The following is a 16,757-nucleotide window of genomic DNA, read 5'->3' as shown; positions in this document are numbered from 1 at the left end:
CATCAAATCCAAATCCAAATACGACTTTGACATGGTGAGCAAGAAATGAACTTCTATCCTATTGGGACCACTGAACATTTTGACTTGAGTTGTTGTAGCAGCCGGTACTCCCATAGGAAAGGTTGCCTCCCTCCTCCCATTACCTCCCTCAACCTCTCAGCCTCTCAACCCCATCTCCCTGGACACACTCTCTGTCTCCCCCATGGCTTCCAGGCCCCCAGCCTAGCCTTAGGCCAGCTCCCTGGTAGACCCTGGTAGCTTCATTCCCCCTGACTTTAATATGCTTTTTTTTTTTTTTTTGAGATGAAGCCTTGCTTTGTCACCCAGGCTGGAGTGCAGTGGCATGATCTCGGCTCACTGTAACCTCTGCCTCCCAAGTTCAAGCAATTCTCATGTCTCAGCCTCCAGAGTATCTGGGACTACAAGCACCCACCACCATGCCTGGCTAACGTTTTGTACTTTTAGTAAAGACAGAGTTTCACCATATTGGCCAGGCTGGTCTCGAATTCCTGACTTCAAGTGACCCACCCACCTCGGCCTCCCAAAGTGTTGGGATTACAGGTATGAGCCACTGCACTTGGCCTTTAATAGGCTTTAATGGGTTAGGTTTTCCCCCTAAAACAGTGAGAAGATCTAAGGTTCAGGCGTTGGGGGTAAACAGACTGGGTCTCTCGCTAGTCCCTATATGGGGGCCCAGGAGGGTCATTCAGCTTGGCCCTCATGTTAATGAAGGGCCTCATATTTAGACCCTGCTGTTATATCTGATAAGATTATACCTACAGGCACAGCAGTACTCTGACAGGATGGGAAGAAGAAGACATTCACCAGATGGGTATCATTTGTCCCATGACTGGACCATGAGGCCTATAGCATGTTCTGAATTCATTTTATTTTTATAAACCCTATAATTATTCTGTGATGAGTACAGTTATATTGCATTGCAATTTCTATGGGAACAGTGGTAGCTCATTAAATGCTGACATTTAAGACATCCCGAAATGGTTGATAACTGTATTTGGCATTTCTTCATTTTTTTATGTATGTGGAGTTTCAATAAATGCAAGCGGTCTAGCCTTCCTTGACCTCTGAGAGGCCCTGGTCTCATATCCTGCTTTGTTTTAAGTTTATTAAGGCCTAAGTAACTTAGGGAAATGGTGTCTTCCACCTCATCTAGCCCAGGGTTTGGATTCAAAGCCCTAGCTTTGTATTTTTTCTTTTATGCATATCTGTCTCTCAGGGCCCCTACAGGGAGGGGGACTGTTATCTAGGAAAGATTTAGGGATTCCTGGATTTTCTGCCCAAAGCGTTACCTTAATGCCATCATAACAGCCCCCGATCTCACCCCAGGGTCTGACGCTGGCCTGTCTCTCTGTGCCTTGATCATGCCCGGGTCTCCGTCCTGAGCCCCTGCCTCACCTCCTTGTGGAGCACCATGTTGCACATGCACTCGGTGGCTGCCTGCCGCAGCTGATCATGATTCTCAAACATGTAGTTCTCGATGTCCGGCAAGGCCCTCTCCTTAAAGATCTTCTGCCTAGGGTAGGAGGGTGGAGGAAGACAAACCCTTGAGTCTTCTGCAGTGATCATGGGGGTTTTCTGGCCATCTAGGGACCATTCTTCCATTCTGGTGCTATCCTTCCCACATCCTCAGCCAGCATGGTTTATGTGGCATCAAACAGCCCCCAGCTCTAGTAGGGGCACCATGGGCCTAAACTAAATGATATAGCATGGCGTCCTGGCCACAGCAGTGGGTTCTGGATGTCACCCAACTGGAAAGCCTCTGTATTATTGCAGTAAAGAAATTCTCTCTCTCTCTCTCTCTCATCCTGGATGTAGATCCAAGAAGATGTAAGGGCCAGAGCTGCCCTCACAACCATGAGAGAGCAGAAAAGCCCATTGAGAATTAAAACAATACAGAAAGGAGAGGAGAGACAGAGAGAACAGGAACCTAAGACAGCTTTGTAAGCCCTGCATCAAGCCACACCTGAATCTTGCTACCCCAGACTTCTTATCTACATGAGCCAATAAATTTCCTTTATGCTTAGGCCTATTATAGTTGAGTTTTCTGCTACTGGCAACCAAAAGAATCCCAACCCAGTACATGCTGACATACTCCTGCTTCCACAGAGGAATACATTTCATCCCACTATCGACCTGGATATCTTTTTTTTTTTTTTAATACTTTAAATTCTAGGGTACATGTGCACAACGTGCAGGTTTGTTACATAGGTATACATGTGCCATGTTGGTTTGCTGCACCCATCAACTCATCATTTACATTAGGGTATTTCTCCTAATGCTATCCCTCCCCCAGCTCCCCACCCCACAACAGGCCCCAGTGTGTGATGTTCCCTTCCCTGTGTCCATGTGTTCTCATTGTTCAACTCCCACCTATCAGTGAGAACATGCAGTGTTTGGTTTTCTGTCCTTATGATAGTTTGCTCAGAATGATGGTTTCCAGCTTCATCTATGTCCCTGCAAAGGACATGAACTCATCCTTTTTTATGGCTGCATAGTATTCCACAGTGTATATGTGCCACATTTTCTTAATCCAGTCTATCATTGATGGACATTTGGGTTGGTTCCAAGTCTTTGCTATTGTGAATGGTGCTGCAATAAACATACGTGTGCATGTGTCTTTTTTTTTTTTTTTTTTTTGAGACGGAGTCTCATTCTGTTGCCCAGGCTGGAGTGCAGTGGTGCAATCTTGGCTCACTGCAAGCTCTGCCTCCTGGGTTCACGCCATTCTCCTGCCTCAGCCTCCTGAGTAGCTGAGACTACAGGCACCCACCACCACGCCCAGCTAATTTTTTTGTATTTTTAGTAGAGACAGGGTTTCACCATGTTAGCCAGGGTGGTCTCGATCTCCTGACTTCGTGATCCACCTGTCTTGGCCTCCCGAAGTGCTGGGATTACAGGTGTGAGCCACCACTCCCAGCCATGCATGTGTCTTTATAGTAGCATGATTTATAATCCTTCGGGTATATATCCGGTAATGGGATTGCTGGGTCAAATGGTATTTCTAGTTCTGGATCCTTGAGAGCCAAATCATTAGTGCACTCCCATTCACAATTGCTACAAAGAGAATAAAATACCTAGGAATCCAACTTACAAGGGATGTGAAGGACCTCTTCAAGGAGAACTACAAACCACCGCTCAACAAAATAAAAGAGGACACAAACAAATGGAAGAACACTCCATGCTCATGGCTAGGAAGAAGCAATATCGTGAAAATGGCCATACTGTCCAAGATAATTTATAGACTCAGTGCCATCCCCAATTCTTCAGAGAATTGGAAGAAACTACTCTAAAGTTTATATGGAACCAAAAAAGAGCAGGCATAGCCAAGACAATCCTAAGCAAAAAGAACAAAGCTGGAGACATCACCCTATCAGACTTCAAACTATACTACAAGTCTACAGTAACCAAAACAGCATGATACTGGTACTGAAACAGATACACAGACCAATGAAACAGAACAGAGGCCTCAGAAACAACACCACACATCTGTAACGTTTGACAAACCTGACAAAAACAAGAAATGAGGAAAGGATTCCCTATTTAATAAATAGTGCTGGCAAAACTGGCTAGCCATATGTAGAAAGCTGAAACTGGATCCCTTCCTTACACCTTATACAAAAATTAACTCAAGATGGATTAAAGACTTAAATGTAAGACCTAAAACCATAAAAACCCTAGAAGAAAACCTAGGCAATACCATTCAGGAAATAGGCATGGGCAAAGACTTCATGACTAAAACACCAAAAGCAATGGCAACAAAAGCCAAAATAGACAAATGAGATCTAATTAAACCAAAGAGCTTCTGCACAGCAAAAGAAACTATCATCAGAGTGAACAGGCAACCTACAGAATGGGAGAAAAATTTTGCAATCTACCCATCTGACAAACGGCTAAGATCCAGAATCTACAAAGACCTTAAACAAATTTACAAGATAAAAACAACCCCATCAAAAAGTGGGTAAAGGATATGAACAGACACTTCTCAAAAGAAGACATTTATGCAGCCAACAGACACGTGAAAAAATGCTCATCTTCACTGGTTATCAGAGAAATGCAAATCAAAACCACAATGAGATACCATCTCACGCCAGTTAGAAGGGTGATCATTACTACTTTAGAAAGAAGTGCTGGCTGGGTGCAGTGGCTCACACCTGTAATCCCACACTTTGGGAGACCAAGGCGGGCAGATCACCTGAGGTCATGAGTTTGAGACCAGTTTGGCCAACATGGGGAAACCCTGTCTCTACTAAAAATACAAAAATTAGCTGGGTATGGTGGCACACTCCTGTAGTCCTAGCTACCCGAGAGGCTGAGGCAGAAAAATAGTTTGAGCCCTGGAGGTGGAGGGTGCGGTGAGCTGAGATGGCGCCACTGCACTCCAGCCTGGGCAACAGAGTGAGACTCAGACCAAAAAAAAAAAAAAAAAAAAAAGCCTTACAGCATCTTTTGGCTTTGGTATATTCACTGTGTGGTTTACTAAGTGCTAACTCAAATCCCACACCTTGCCTTTGATGTTTTCTTCTGAGAAGAGCATTCTCAGCACATTATGTGAAATTTCAAACAAACACTTTTTGAGCCACCTCTCTCCACCCCTGCCACACTCACCACACTCACCGGAGTTTGTCACTCCGCCCAGACAGGTTGGTGAGGCCTAGGAGAGCCTCATAGTTCTGAAGCCCATCCCTCTGTGTGTCCAAGAGGCTTACGAGGGGCCGCACCACCTCATACACCTGTTGGGGAGGGGTCAAGGGTTTGGTCAGGTGAGGACTTTGTTCCCTGAGTGCCTTACATTTATAGGTGCCCAGCTGCAAAGTTTCCAAAACACTTTCTCGTACATTGTCTGATTTAATCCTCGCAATGATCCTGACAGGCAGGATTATTTTCTTTATAGACAGGATAACGGAATTTTGGAAAGGGCAATCCTGTTTGTCAGGGGTAGAACCAGGCCTGGAATCCAGGTGCCTCCAATGCAGCACCCTTCCTGTGACAGTACCATGCTCCTCTCCCAGGCTGGAGGTATAGTGACGAAGGGAAAGGCCTCTAGGAGCAGAGGAGACCCCTCCCATCGCCCTATCCCATCTACCCAAGCACCTACCCGCTCCCCAGGGAAAGCAATGTCCGGATTGGAGACAGCAGCGATCTTTGCTAGAGCGTGGGCTGCCTTCACCTTGCCCACATCTGTGCCCTCCAAAGCCAGGGGAATCAGGGCCTGTAAGAAAGGGCAAGGTCACTACTTAGTCACAGACATCCAGAGGCTTCCCTCCTATCCTCCTGCTCCAGGTGGTGTCTGTCTGTCCCGGTCCGGGAAGACTCTGCCATATAATCAGCCCTTGCACATCATGGAAAACAATTAAATCCTTAATCACATATTCACTCCCCTTCGTTCCCAGTGCACATCCAGGTCTTTGCCCAACTTCCTCCCACCCACCTAAATGTTCCTTCAGCTTTTGGAAAAATAAATAATTCAATCAACAAATTTTTTACTTTCTGTCCAAGCCAAACCCAATCTTTTTGTTTGTTTGTTTTTGTTTTGTTTTTTTGAGACAGAGTTTCACTCTTGCTGCCCAGGCTGGACTGCAATGGTATGATCTCAGCTTGTTGCAACCTCTGCCTCCTGGGTTCAAGCAAGTCTCTTGCCTCAGGTTCCTGAGTAGCTGAGATTACAGGTGCACGCTACCACGCCCAGCTAATTTTTGTATTTTTAATAGAGATGGAGTTTCAGCCAAACCCAATCTTAACATCAGACATCTATTGAGCACCTACCATGAACCAATACTTTCTATATTTTCTCTAATTCTTGTGACAGTCTGCAAAGTGAAAGTGTGATTTTTTCCCCTATTTTACAGATGAAGAAGCTGTGGCTGAGAGATTAAGTATTTTGCCTGAGGTTATGCAGACAAAAAGGGGCAGAGCAAGAACTCAACTACAAGTCTTCTACATCAAAGTCCAGGGTCTCTATCTTTGCACGGTGCTTCCTTCCAATAGCAAGGAGGATAGATGGGATTCCAAAGTACATACCATCATAGCATAAAGTCAAGCAGAAATTGGCTTGGGGCTATGAGCACAGACAGCACAGATAAGTGGTGGCCATATTCCAGGAAGTTGAGTTGGGGCAGAGGGTACATTATTCTTGGGCTGGGCAAAGAGCATGCACAAAGGCACCTTCTAGGATGGCAAGGACCATGTCCTGCCCAGTTACCTTGCCACCACCTTGAGCCACAATGGTGCCTCGGTCCTTTGGGTTGTCACACAGTGCCAGGAATACCCTGTGGGACCGAGAAGAAAGGAAAACATTTAATGCACCGGAACACCTTCCCAGGCAGCAGCAGCAGCAGCAGCAGCAGCAGCAGCAGCAGCAGCAGCAGCAGCAGCAGCAGGCCAGTTAGTCGGAGCCAGTGAAATCCTGGGATGAAGAGGGAGACCATGGAAAGTGCCACTTGTGTGCCTGTGCCCCAGAATTAGCCACCTTGGGAAGATGACCTCATGGAAATAATTGTCTGGGAAGGAATTAAGGCCAAGTGAGGTTGCAAAGAGCGCCCTCGCTATCCCTATTTAGGGACACAATCACCCAGGAGAAACTTTTCAACATGGATGTGCCCCAGGGCCTCCATGATCTGGCTCTGGCTTCCTCTCTTGTCTCATCTAGCACCAGTCCCTCCTGTGTATTCCCTGCCCCAGACATATTGCAGGAGAACCCCAAATTCACTCATTCTCTCTCCATCCTCGGTGTCATTGCAGATGCTATTCTCTCTGCCTGGAACCTTCCCTCTCCTGCATTTAGGTGGCTCCTTTCCTTCCTTCAGAGCTTGATTGAGTTGTCACATCCCCCAGGAGGCCTTACCAGCTGCCCACCCACTTCCCCTCCAGTCTGGCTGGTTGGGGGACACTGCTTGTGCTCCAACCAGCCCTTTGTGCCTCCCACATCATGGCACCCATTGTATTGGACTGTAGCTGTGATCTTGCCTGCCTCCCTGGCCAGACTGCACAGAGACTGTGCCTTTAACCTCTGGGAACAAGGTAACAAGAAGGAACAGTGGCCTCCTTTCTCCTGATGCAAACTTCCACCTGTGATCACCTGCCCACCATGTCACTTCTCTTCCTTCCTTTCCTTCTTTCCCTCTTTCTTTCCTTCTTCCTTCCTTTCTTTCTTCTTTCTTTCCCCTCTTTCTTTTCTTTCTTCTTTCTTTCTTTCCTTCTTTCTTTCCTTTCTCTCTCTCTCCTTCCTTCCTTCCCTCCTTTCTACCTTTCTTTCTTTCTCTTTTTTCTTTCTCTCTCTCTTTCTTTTTTATTTCTTCTTTCTCCTTCCTTTCTTCTTCTTTTCCCTTCCCTCCTTCCTTTTTTCCTTCCCCCCTTCCTTCCTTCCTCTCTCTCTTTCTTTTCTTCCCTCCCTCCCTCTCTCTCTCTTTCTTTCTTTCTTTCTCTTTCTTTCTTTCTTTCTTTCTTTCTTTCTTTCTTTCTTTCTTTCTTTCTTTCTTTCTTTCTTTCTTTCTTTCTTTCTGTTTGTCTTTCTTTCTTTCCTCTGTTGTACAGAGACAGGACCTTGCTGTGTTGCCCAGGCTGGAGTGCAGTGGTACCATCATCATTCACTGCAGCCTTGAATTCCTGGGCTCAAGTGATCCTCCTGCCTTAGCCTCCCAAGTAGCTGGGAGTACAGGTGCACACCACCAGGCCAGGCTAATTTTAAAATTTTTTGTACAGATGGGGTCTCAATATGTTTCCCAAGCTAGTCTTGAATTCCTGGACTCAAGCAGGCCTCCCACCTCGGCCTCCCAAAGCCCTGGGATTATAGGCATGAGCCACCACCCCTGGTCCCATGTCACTTTTCAAAGCTGATCCCCTCAGACCTTTCTCCAGGCTTTCCCAATATCTTATCTCATTTAGGCCCCCAGCATTTCTATCTCCCTGCCCAACATGCTACACTCCAGGCCCCTCAGCCCTCAGCCCTAGTTCCAAGCCTTGGTCCACTGCAGCCCCACCTGGCCAGCAGCTCCTTGGTCTGGTCGGTGAGGATGGCACTATCTGCTTTCACCATGCAAGCCAGAGCAGAGATGACACCCGCCTTCAGAAGCCGCTTCACCCGCATATCTATAAAGTCCTTTTTGTCCTGGGGAGATGAAAAGATGGCAATGTGAGAGGGTCCTGGGTGCTAGGTCAATCTGAATTGGAACCAAAGATGGTGCATTTCTGAATTCTTGGGGTCGGTTGAATAATGGCCTCCAAAGATGTCCACGGCCTAATCTCTGGAACCTGTGAATGTGGGACCTTACATGGTAAAAGAGATTTTGTAGACACAATTAAGTCAAGGATTTTGAGATGGGGAGGTAAGCCTAGATTTCTGCGTGGGCCCAATATAATCACCAGGATCTTTATCAGAGGGAGGCAGGAAGATCAGAGATAGCACTAGGAGATGTGACAATGGAATGGAAGTGAGGTCAGAGTGGTTCAAGGTCACCAGCCAAAGCATGTAGGTGGCCTCTAGAAGCTGAAAAAGGCAACAAAATGATTCTCCCTTAGAGCCACCCGAAGAAACCAGCTCTGCTAACACCTTGACTTTAGCCAAGTGAGACTCATTTTAGGACTCTTGACCTCCAGAACGATAAGATTTTTAAAACTGGGCCAGGCGCGGTGGCTCACGTCTGTAATCCCAGCACTTTGGGAGGCTGAGGTGGGTGGATCACTTGAGCCCGGGGGTTCGAGACCAGCCTGGGCAACATGGCGAAACCCCGTCTCTACTAAAAATACAAAAATTAGCTGGGCATGGTGGAACATGTCTGTAACTCCAGTCACTCAGGAGGTTGAAGCAGGAGAATTGCTTGAGCCCAGGAAGTGGAGGTTGCAGTGAGCCAAGATTGCACCACTGCACTCCACCTGGGTAACAGAGGGAGACTCAGTCTCAAAAAAAAAAAAAAAAGTAAAAATTGTGTTGTTTTAGGTTACAGTGCTTGTGGCAATGTGTTCTAGAAACAATAGGAAACTAAGACACTTCTCCAGATTCCCTCTTCCCAAACAACTGCCAAGGGGTATATAGCACGCTCTGCTGTCGTGTGTCACTGTCTCTTTTCTTCCTTGCCTTCCCCAATCCCAAGACAGAGCCTGAGGAGTTGATACCATAGAAAACCAGTCCCAAAGGTTCTCTCACTCACAGAGGAATGAAATAAAAGAAAGATAATCCAAAAGACTAAATGATGCTTATATTGTTTTTCTTGGAAAAGGCTGGGGTGGGAGGGGAGGTAGAGAGTATAAGCAGGAGAGAAAGGACACAGCGGATGAAGCCACCATAACAATAGATTGGGTTTGCTGGAAACCCAAAGTCAACCCAGGGTTAAAGAGTCCCTACAGACAATCCTCAGAGTGGGGAGTGGTGGGGAAGGGGATGACAACCCTGGGCAAGCCCTGGAAGCCACCTTGGAACTTCACAGCCACAGCACGTGCTCTGCACCCTTGCCTGGATGAAACATCATTCAGCTTTCAAAAATGATTCAGAGGCCGGGTGCAGTGACTCATGCCTGGATTCCCAGCACTTTAGGAGGCCGAGGTGGATGGGACACTTGAGGTCAGGAGTTCAAGACCAGCCTGGCCAACATGGTGAAACCCTGTCTCTACTAAAAATACAAAAATTAGCTGGGAGTCGTGGTGCATGCCTGTAATTCCAGCAACTCAGGAGGCTGAGGCAGGATAATCACTTGAACCTGGGAGGCAGAGGTTGCAGTGAGCCTAGATCTCACTACTGCAATCCAGCCTGGGTGACAGAGCCAGACTCTGCCTCAAAAAATAAATACAATAAAAATGATTCAGAGAATGAGATGGCAATGTGGAAAACATATTTTTCCAAAATCGGGCACAAAATGATAAATATATTCTGATTGTAACTGTGAAAAGAAAAAAGATACATAGAAAAAAAGCCCCTGGTAGGTAACATAGCGTCAAAATGCCAACAGCAGTCATGTGGAGATGACGTAATCATGAGTGGTTATTCCCTTTTCTCCACATTTTAACTTGTTTTGCAGCATGATTATTTTACTTTGATTATTAAAAAAATCTAAATGATTTTATTGGCTGGCTATACCTTGCATATATTCATATGCAAATCACACACAAATCATATCTTCATGTGTAGGGAATTGTTGGAGAGGTGTCCAGGGGATCCGTGACTTCTGGGTTAATGCTGAGCATGCCTCTCCACTCATGATTCCTACTTAGCACCCATGTCACAAAACCCAGCAATCTGAGAAAATCAAATTGTTATCTGTTGGAGACATGAAATAAAACTGTCTTTAATCCATAAAATCAACAACACAAATTGCAAAGTGTCCATCATAGCTCCGTTTGTTTTCTCAGATTACAAATTGTTGGATTTTTTTCAAAATAGAAAATAAAAACAAAGAAAAAGCATGAGCACCATCTGGTGGGAAAGTTTACCATTGACATCTTCGGTGTATGTGTATCCTACCCCCGACCACCCAGACACACACCACGCCGCTCCTGACACCACTCCTTTTGCCATGCCGCCTCCTTTGGAGGCCTGGTGGCACAGACCAGATCCCTCCCACGTCGCGCCTGACCCTACCTTGGGGTGCTCCTCGGGCACGTGCTGCTTGGAGAACTTGGCGAGCTGGACAAGCTCCGGGATGACCTCCTTGACATCGTAGCTGTTGGTGCAGTTCACCAGGGTGGTGGCCACCGAGTACAGGATGGTCTTGTCACTGGTCTGGAAGGCACAGGGTCGGGGAGAAGGAAAGCAGAAAGGAAACTTTAGGACAAATCCCTGCTTCCAGGATGCTCCCTCACGTGGCCGGCAGGTTGGTGTGGGAGGAGTGCAGCTGGTAGGGCCCATTCTGAGGAAAGACAGCAGTGCAGGAGAGGCTCTGTCCATAAAGGCGGGCAGCAGTGTCTCCTGTACCCTCCAACAGCAGCTCTGGCAGTATGAATAGGAGCTGTCTCACAAAGATCCTCAGTTTGTGCCTATTCCAAAAGCCCAGTCTAACACTTTCCCATCCAACTGGAGATGGGGCGGGAGCTGAACATTCTCAGGTCCTGGCGAAAATCTCTCCCAAACTTTCTTCCTTTACTGGTAGAAAAGAGCCAGGGAGTTGGCCCGGCAGACAAGGAAAGGAGTCTGGGAGGGTCTCGGAGGGAGGGCAGGTTCCCAGAAAGGCCAGGCACAGCCTCTTTTATTTATTTATTTTCTTGAGGCAAGGTCTCTCTCTCTGTCACCCAGGCTGTAGTGCAGAGGTGCAATTCTGGCTCACTGCAGCCTCGACCTCCCAAGGCTCAAGCAATCCTCCCACCTCAGCCTCCCGAGTAGCTGGGATTACAGGTATGTGCCACCACGCCCAGCTAATTTTTTTATTTTTTGTAGAGATGGGGTTTCACCATGTTGCCTAGGCTGGTCCCGAACTCCCCTGAGCTCAAGCCATCTGCCCGCCTCAGCCTCCCAAAGTGCTGGGATTACAGGCGCATGCTACGATGCCCCCTGCTTTTTTTTTTTTTTTTTTTTTTTTTTTTTTTTTTTTTTTTTAGCTGCCTCAGGTCCTTCAAGACCTTACCTCCTGAGGACCCCAGGAAAACAAACTGCCCTCCTGTGCATCTTCCCACTCTGGAAGGCATTAGGAGTTGGGAGTCCATTTTACAGTCAGGTAAAATGAGGGCCAGAAAAGGGGAAATAACCGATCAGGTTTACACAGGGGTAAGGAGTAGAGCCAGGAGGAAGACTGGGATCCAATCCCTGTGGGTCTGGACCCAACAGACCTTTCCTGAGGTTTGTGGTCAGGCCAGACTCCTCCACACTTGCCTTGGCCAGCTCAAACATGGCCTGCAGGGCAGGGATGTCCTGGACAAAGTCGTCCTTCACATCGGCGTCCAGCGTGAGGTAGGCCAGGCCCTCCACTGCCCAGCGCCGGGTGCGGGTGTCTATGGACGTATTGCACAGCCACCTGGAAGTGAGGAGGGAGCACACGTGGGAAGGGGCCCAGGGCTCAGGTCAAGAGGGTGAGGCGATTTCAGGGTGGTGAACCGATGATAAGGTCCCTTTCACACTTCACTGGAGCACACCCCAGAGACTCCTGCCCGGAAGGCGCGTGAGGAGGTGGAGGGCCTGGGAAACACACCCCCCTTACTTGCGACACTGTTTGGCCAGCTTTTCTGTCGACCCTTCCGCAAACTGCCTGAGACCGTAGTCTGTGCCACCTGCGGAGCCAAGCTTACAGAGCCCCTGTGGAGGAGAGGAGACAGCGGACGCATGCAGGATCAGAGACACCAAGGCTTGTGGATGAAGCCCTGCTCCAACTGGTTTCTATGGCCAGAACACTTCGCCCCTCTTTCTTTGCTTGGATCCACCTCTGTGCAGACTGTAAAAGTCAGCTCAGGTATCACCTCTGCTGAGATACTTTCCCTGATGCTCTGGGTTAGAGGCCCATCAAGTTGCAAGTTCTTGCCCTCCATTTTGACCCCCACCATTTTGACCCCACAGATGTATTGTGCCTGCCATTTTGAAAAAAACAGCAAGACCAAGTTAACCACATCTGAAGCTTCAATAAGGAACCTTATTATGGCACAGAAACTGGCAGAGAAATCCTATCTTCTGGATAACAGATTCAGATGTGCAAAATTCTACCCAGAGAAAAATGGACTTTTCTTAGGGGGGCCATTTCATAAGAGAAAATTCACTTTTTTCAGAAGCTAAAATTTGTTTTTAAAAAATTGATGCTGGGTGCAGTGGCTCACGCCTGTAATCCCAGCACTTTGGGAGGTCAAGGCGGGTGGATCACTTAGCCCAGGAGTTTGAGACCAGCCTGGCCAACATGGTGAAACCCATCTCTACTAAAAATACAAAAATTAGCCAGATGTGCTGGTAGACACCTGTAATCCCAGCTACTTGGGAGACTGAGGCAGGAGAATCATTTGAACCCAGGAGGTGGAGGTTGCAGTGAGCCAAGATCATGGGGGTTGCAGTGAGTCAATATCGTGCCACTGGACTCCAGCCTGGGTGACAGAGGGAGACTCTGCCTCAAAAAATAACAACAACAATAATAATAACTTCAGGCCAGGCACAGTGGCTCACGCCTGTAATCCCAGCACTTTGGGAGGCCCAGGGGTTGGATCACCTGAGGTCAGGAGTTCAAGACCAGACTGGCCAACATGGCAAAATCTCGTCTCTACTAAAAATACAAAACTTAGCCGGGTGTGGTGGCACACATCTATAATTCCAACCACTCTGGGCGCTGAGACACGAGAGTCAGTTGAGCCTGGGAGGTGGAGGTTGCAGTGAGCTGAGATTACGCCACTACACTCCAGCCTAGGTGACAGAGTGAGACTTCATCTCAAAAAATAAATAAATAAATAAAATGAAAGTGGAAAAAAAATATCTTATAGAAACTGATTAAGGAAACTGGCTTTTCAGAATTTGCTCTGAAAATGCATCGCAAGCTCATCAGTGTTCGTGTTATTCGTAAGCAGGGAGACGAACGTCCTCAGGGTTAAGCAGCAGAGTTCACCATTCTGAATCTACAACCTCACAAACCCCCTGGATATGCCCGTTCTGCAGGGGTCTGTGGCTGGGTCTGGTGCCCCCTTGAACCTGGTCTCCCCAAGGACAGCGGCCTCAACTCATTCATTTCGGTGTCACTGGTGCCTGGCATGGCTCCTGGTACCGAGTAGGAGGGTGGTACCGAGCCCACTCACCACCAGTGTGCGGATCTTGATCTTCTCATTTTTGGTGGTCTTGTAGATCTGTTTGAGCAGTGACACTCCATTGGTGATGATGAAGGTGGCACGGCTGAGCTTGGTGGAGGCATGGATGAGGGCCTCCACGGCCACCAGCTGGTCCGTCTCACGCTCTGAGCCACATAGTGCCACCATCATCTCCATCACACCTTTCAGTCCCAGCAGTTGGTTGCCCAGGTCAAAGGGGCCCTGCAGGATCCCTGACACCGTCTGGATGGCATTCAAATTCTTGTCCATGTCCTGGGGGTCAAACTTGCCCCTAAAACAAAGTCAAGGGTGGTCAAGAGAACTGGTCCAAGAGAGTGGAAAGAGTGTGAGATTTGGAGGCAGACGGATTTGGATTTGCATCCTGGCTCCACCACTCATGTGCTGTGTGATACTGGGCAATTCAGCGAACCTCTCTGAGCCTCAGCTCCTGTAAACTGAGGATAGTACTACTAGTTCTCAGAGTTGTGGTGAGGATAAATGACATAACAGATGTGTCACAGGGTGTGCCTCTGGGAAATACACTGTGACTCAGGGATTGGCATGCAGGAACTTTATTTGAGAGAGCTCTTGGGAAGAGAAGGAAGCAGGACTGGGGAAGAGGGAGGCACTTTGCAGTCACCACAAAGCCTCAGCCTCCAAGAAGTTCTGGAGCTGGAACATCCTTCACAGTTGTTCCAAGTTGGAGTGAGTTTTTTTTTTTTTTGAGACTGAGTCTTGCTCTGTTGCTGGAGTGCACTGGTGCCATCATAGCTCATTGTGATCTCAAACCCCTAAGCTCAAGCAATCCTCCCACCTCAGCCTCCTGAGCAGTTGGGACTACAGGTGCACACCGTCATGCTCAGATAATTGTTTAAATTTTTGGTAGAGACGGGATCTTGCTTTGTTGCCCAAGCTGATCTGAAACCCCTGGCCTCAGGTGATCTTTTCACCTGGCCTCCCAAAGCACTGCTATTATAGGTCTGAGTCACCTCAGCTAGCCTGGGGCGAGTCTTTGCACACTGGCTTCCCTGGAGAGGGTGAAACAGCTCTCCCCAACTGAGGCAAGTCCCAGAGAGAGAGAACAGCTGAGAGCTGTCAATTGACAGCCTTTCCAGAAGCTGCTGTGTCGGGGAAGACAGTACAGCATCGACAACACAAAAAGGCCTAGCATGATGCCCTTCACACTATCTCACTGTGACATGGCCTGGGCCGGTCACTCCCCTCTGGTGATCTGGTTTCAGTCCGTCCCCTGTCAGTGAGCATGTGGGTTAGATATCCAGGAATGTTCTGCCTTGCTTTCAGAATCTATTACCATCTACTCTAGGGGAGAATCTCTACATGGGAATGTCAGAGGTGACATGCCTTCTGATGCTTCTCATCTGCCCAGATTGGTGCATTGTGGGAAACAGGGCAGATGTGCACAGTGGACATGCAGCTGTGTATAAATGCAAGAAGGTAGTGTGGACTGGTCAGGAGAACTTCACACCGAGAGTCCAAGACCTGGGCTCTGGTCCCATGTCTGCCTCTGATTGTTGGAGGATCTCGGGTAAGTTCCCCTGGGGAAGAGGAGTCAGCTTTGGAAGCTCTGAGAGCCCCTCCAGCTTCAGTATCGCATGTCCTGTGCCTCATCTCTCCACTCAGTGCCAGGGAACCAGCATCCTTCATAATTAGTTGGGGTCTGACCTTTGAGCTGGCACTGGGTCCCCACACAGCCCCCGCCCCTGATGAAGCAGGGTGTATTCCACTCTTGCTAGGGGCAGGCTGGGGTACCATTTGATGAAGGCAGTGATCCCTCCTCTCAGCATTCCACAGGCTGACAGGAGGGGGGGTTCAATCAACAAGCCCAAAAAAGAACTAGCTGGATGACAAGTAATGGAAGTCAATTGGGGACCTCATGAGGGACTCAAGAAGTCAGCAGGAAAAGTTGAAACTGAGATAGAGAAAGAGAGAAGCCTTAAGAAGAGATCAGTGAACCAAAGTCAGGGTGAGTAGAAGCCATGGGGTAGAGAAGGAGTTGGCAAATCCAGGGAGTTGAGAATAGCTTTCACATGATTTTATTTTATTTGAGACAGGGCCTCACTCTGTTACCGAGGCTGGAGTGCAGTAGTGCATTCACGGCTCATTGCAGCCTTGACCTCCTGGGCTCAAGTGATCCTCCTACCTCGGCCTCTCAAGTAACTGGAACTACAGGGGTGCACCATCACACTTAGCTAATTTTTAATTTTTTTTTATTTTTAGAGATGGGGTCTCTACGTTGCCCGGGCTGGTCTCGAACTCCTGGCCTCAGGTGACTCTCCCACATCGGCCTCCCAAAGTGCTAGGATTACAGGCATAAGCCACCACACCTGGCCAGCAGCTTTTTGCATTTTTTTTTTCTTTTTAAGATGGAGTTTTGCTCTGTCACCCAGGCTGGAGTGCAGTGGTACGATCTTGGCTCACTACAACCTCCACCTCCTGGGTTCAAGTGATTCTTCTGCCTCAGCCTCCCTAGTAGCTGGGATTACAGGCATGCGCCACCATACCCGGCTAATTTTTGATATTTTTAGTAGAGATGGGGTTTCACCATATTGGTCAGGCTGATCTTGAACTTCTGACCTCAGGTAATCTGCATGCCTCAGCCTCCCAAAGTGCTGGGATTACAGGCATGAGCCACTGCACCCAGCCAGTTTTTTGCATTTTAAAGGATTTTTTAAAATATGTTGACAGAGACTTTTATGTCCCACAAAGACTAAAATATTTACTCTCTGGCCCTTCGTAGAAAAGGTTTGTTGACCCCTGGAACATAGAAAGGAAAAGCAGAGTAAAGGCAACGTCTTCACCCACCTAAGACTCACCTGGAGTGTTTTTAAGCATGCAGCTTCCTGAGCCACATCGCAAACTACTGAGTCAAGAGGGGATATCTCAGAAATCTGAATAATTTACAAGTCTTAGAATCACTGCAATAAAGAATTAAAAGGTCATGCACTGGAGTCACACTGATGCTGGAGTGCCAGTAAGGAGACCCAGGAACTGCAGCTGCTGAGGGCCCTAACCCCTGTCTAACTCTG

The 16,757-nt window shown here is 47.9% G+C and overlaps 1 protein-coding gene across 1 annotated transcript in view; it reads right to left on the bottom strand.

The window, feature by feature from the left end:
• UNC45B (unc-45 myosin chaperone B) overlaps positions 1–16,757 on the bottom strand; it is a 40,091-nt gene that overhangs the window by 6,685 nt on the left and 16,649 nt on the right. Inside the window, exons 10-18 of the mRNA XM_005583458.4 lie at positions 13,702–14,002; positions 12,138–12,232; positions 11,813–11,954; positions 10,589–10,729; positions 7,998–8,125; positions 6,221–6,287; positions 5,117–5,230; positions 4,636–4,751; positions 1,417–1,534 (exon numbers count right to left, since the gene is read on the bottom strand). Of these exons, the coding sequence (XP_005583515.2) occupies positions 1,417–1,534; positions 4,636–4,751; positions 5,117–5,230; positions 6,221–6,287; positions 7,998–8,125; positions 10,589–10,729; positions 11,813–11,954; positions 12,138–12,232; positions 13,702–14,002 (1,222 nt within the window). The remainder of the gene's footprint in view (positions 1–1,416; positions 1,535–4,635; positions 4,752–5,116; positions 5,231–6,220; positions 6,288–7,997; positions 8,126–10,588; positions 10,730–11,812; positions 11,955–12,137; positions 12,233–13,701; positions 14,003–16,757) is intronic.

Source organism: Macaca fascicularis, chromosome 16 (assembly GCF_037993035.2).
Source record: "Macaca fascicularis isolate 582-1 chromosome 16, T2T-MFA8v1.1".
NCBI lineage: Eukaryota > Metazoa > Chordata > Mammalia > Primates > Cercopithecidae > Macaca > Macaca fascicularis.
This window is presented reverse-complemented; position numbering and strand designations above follow the sequence as displayed.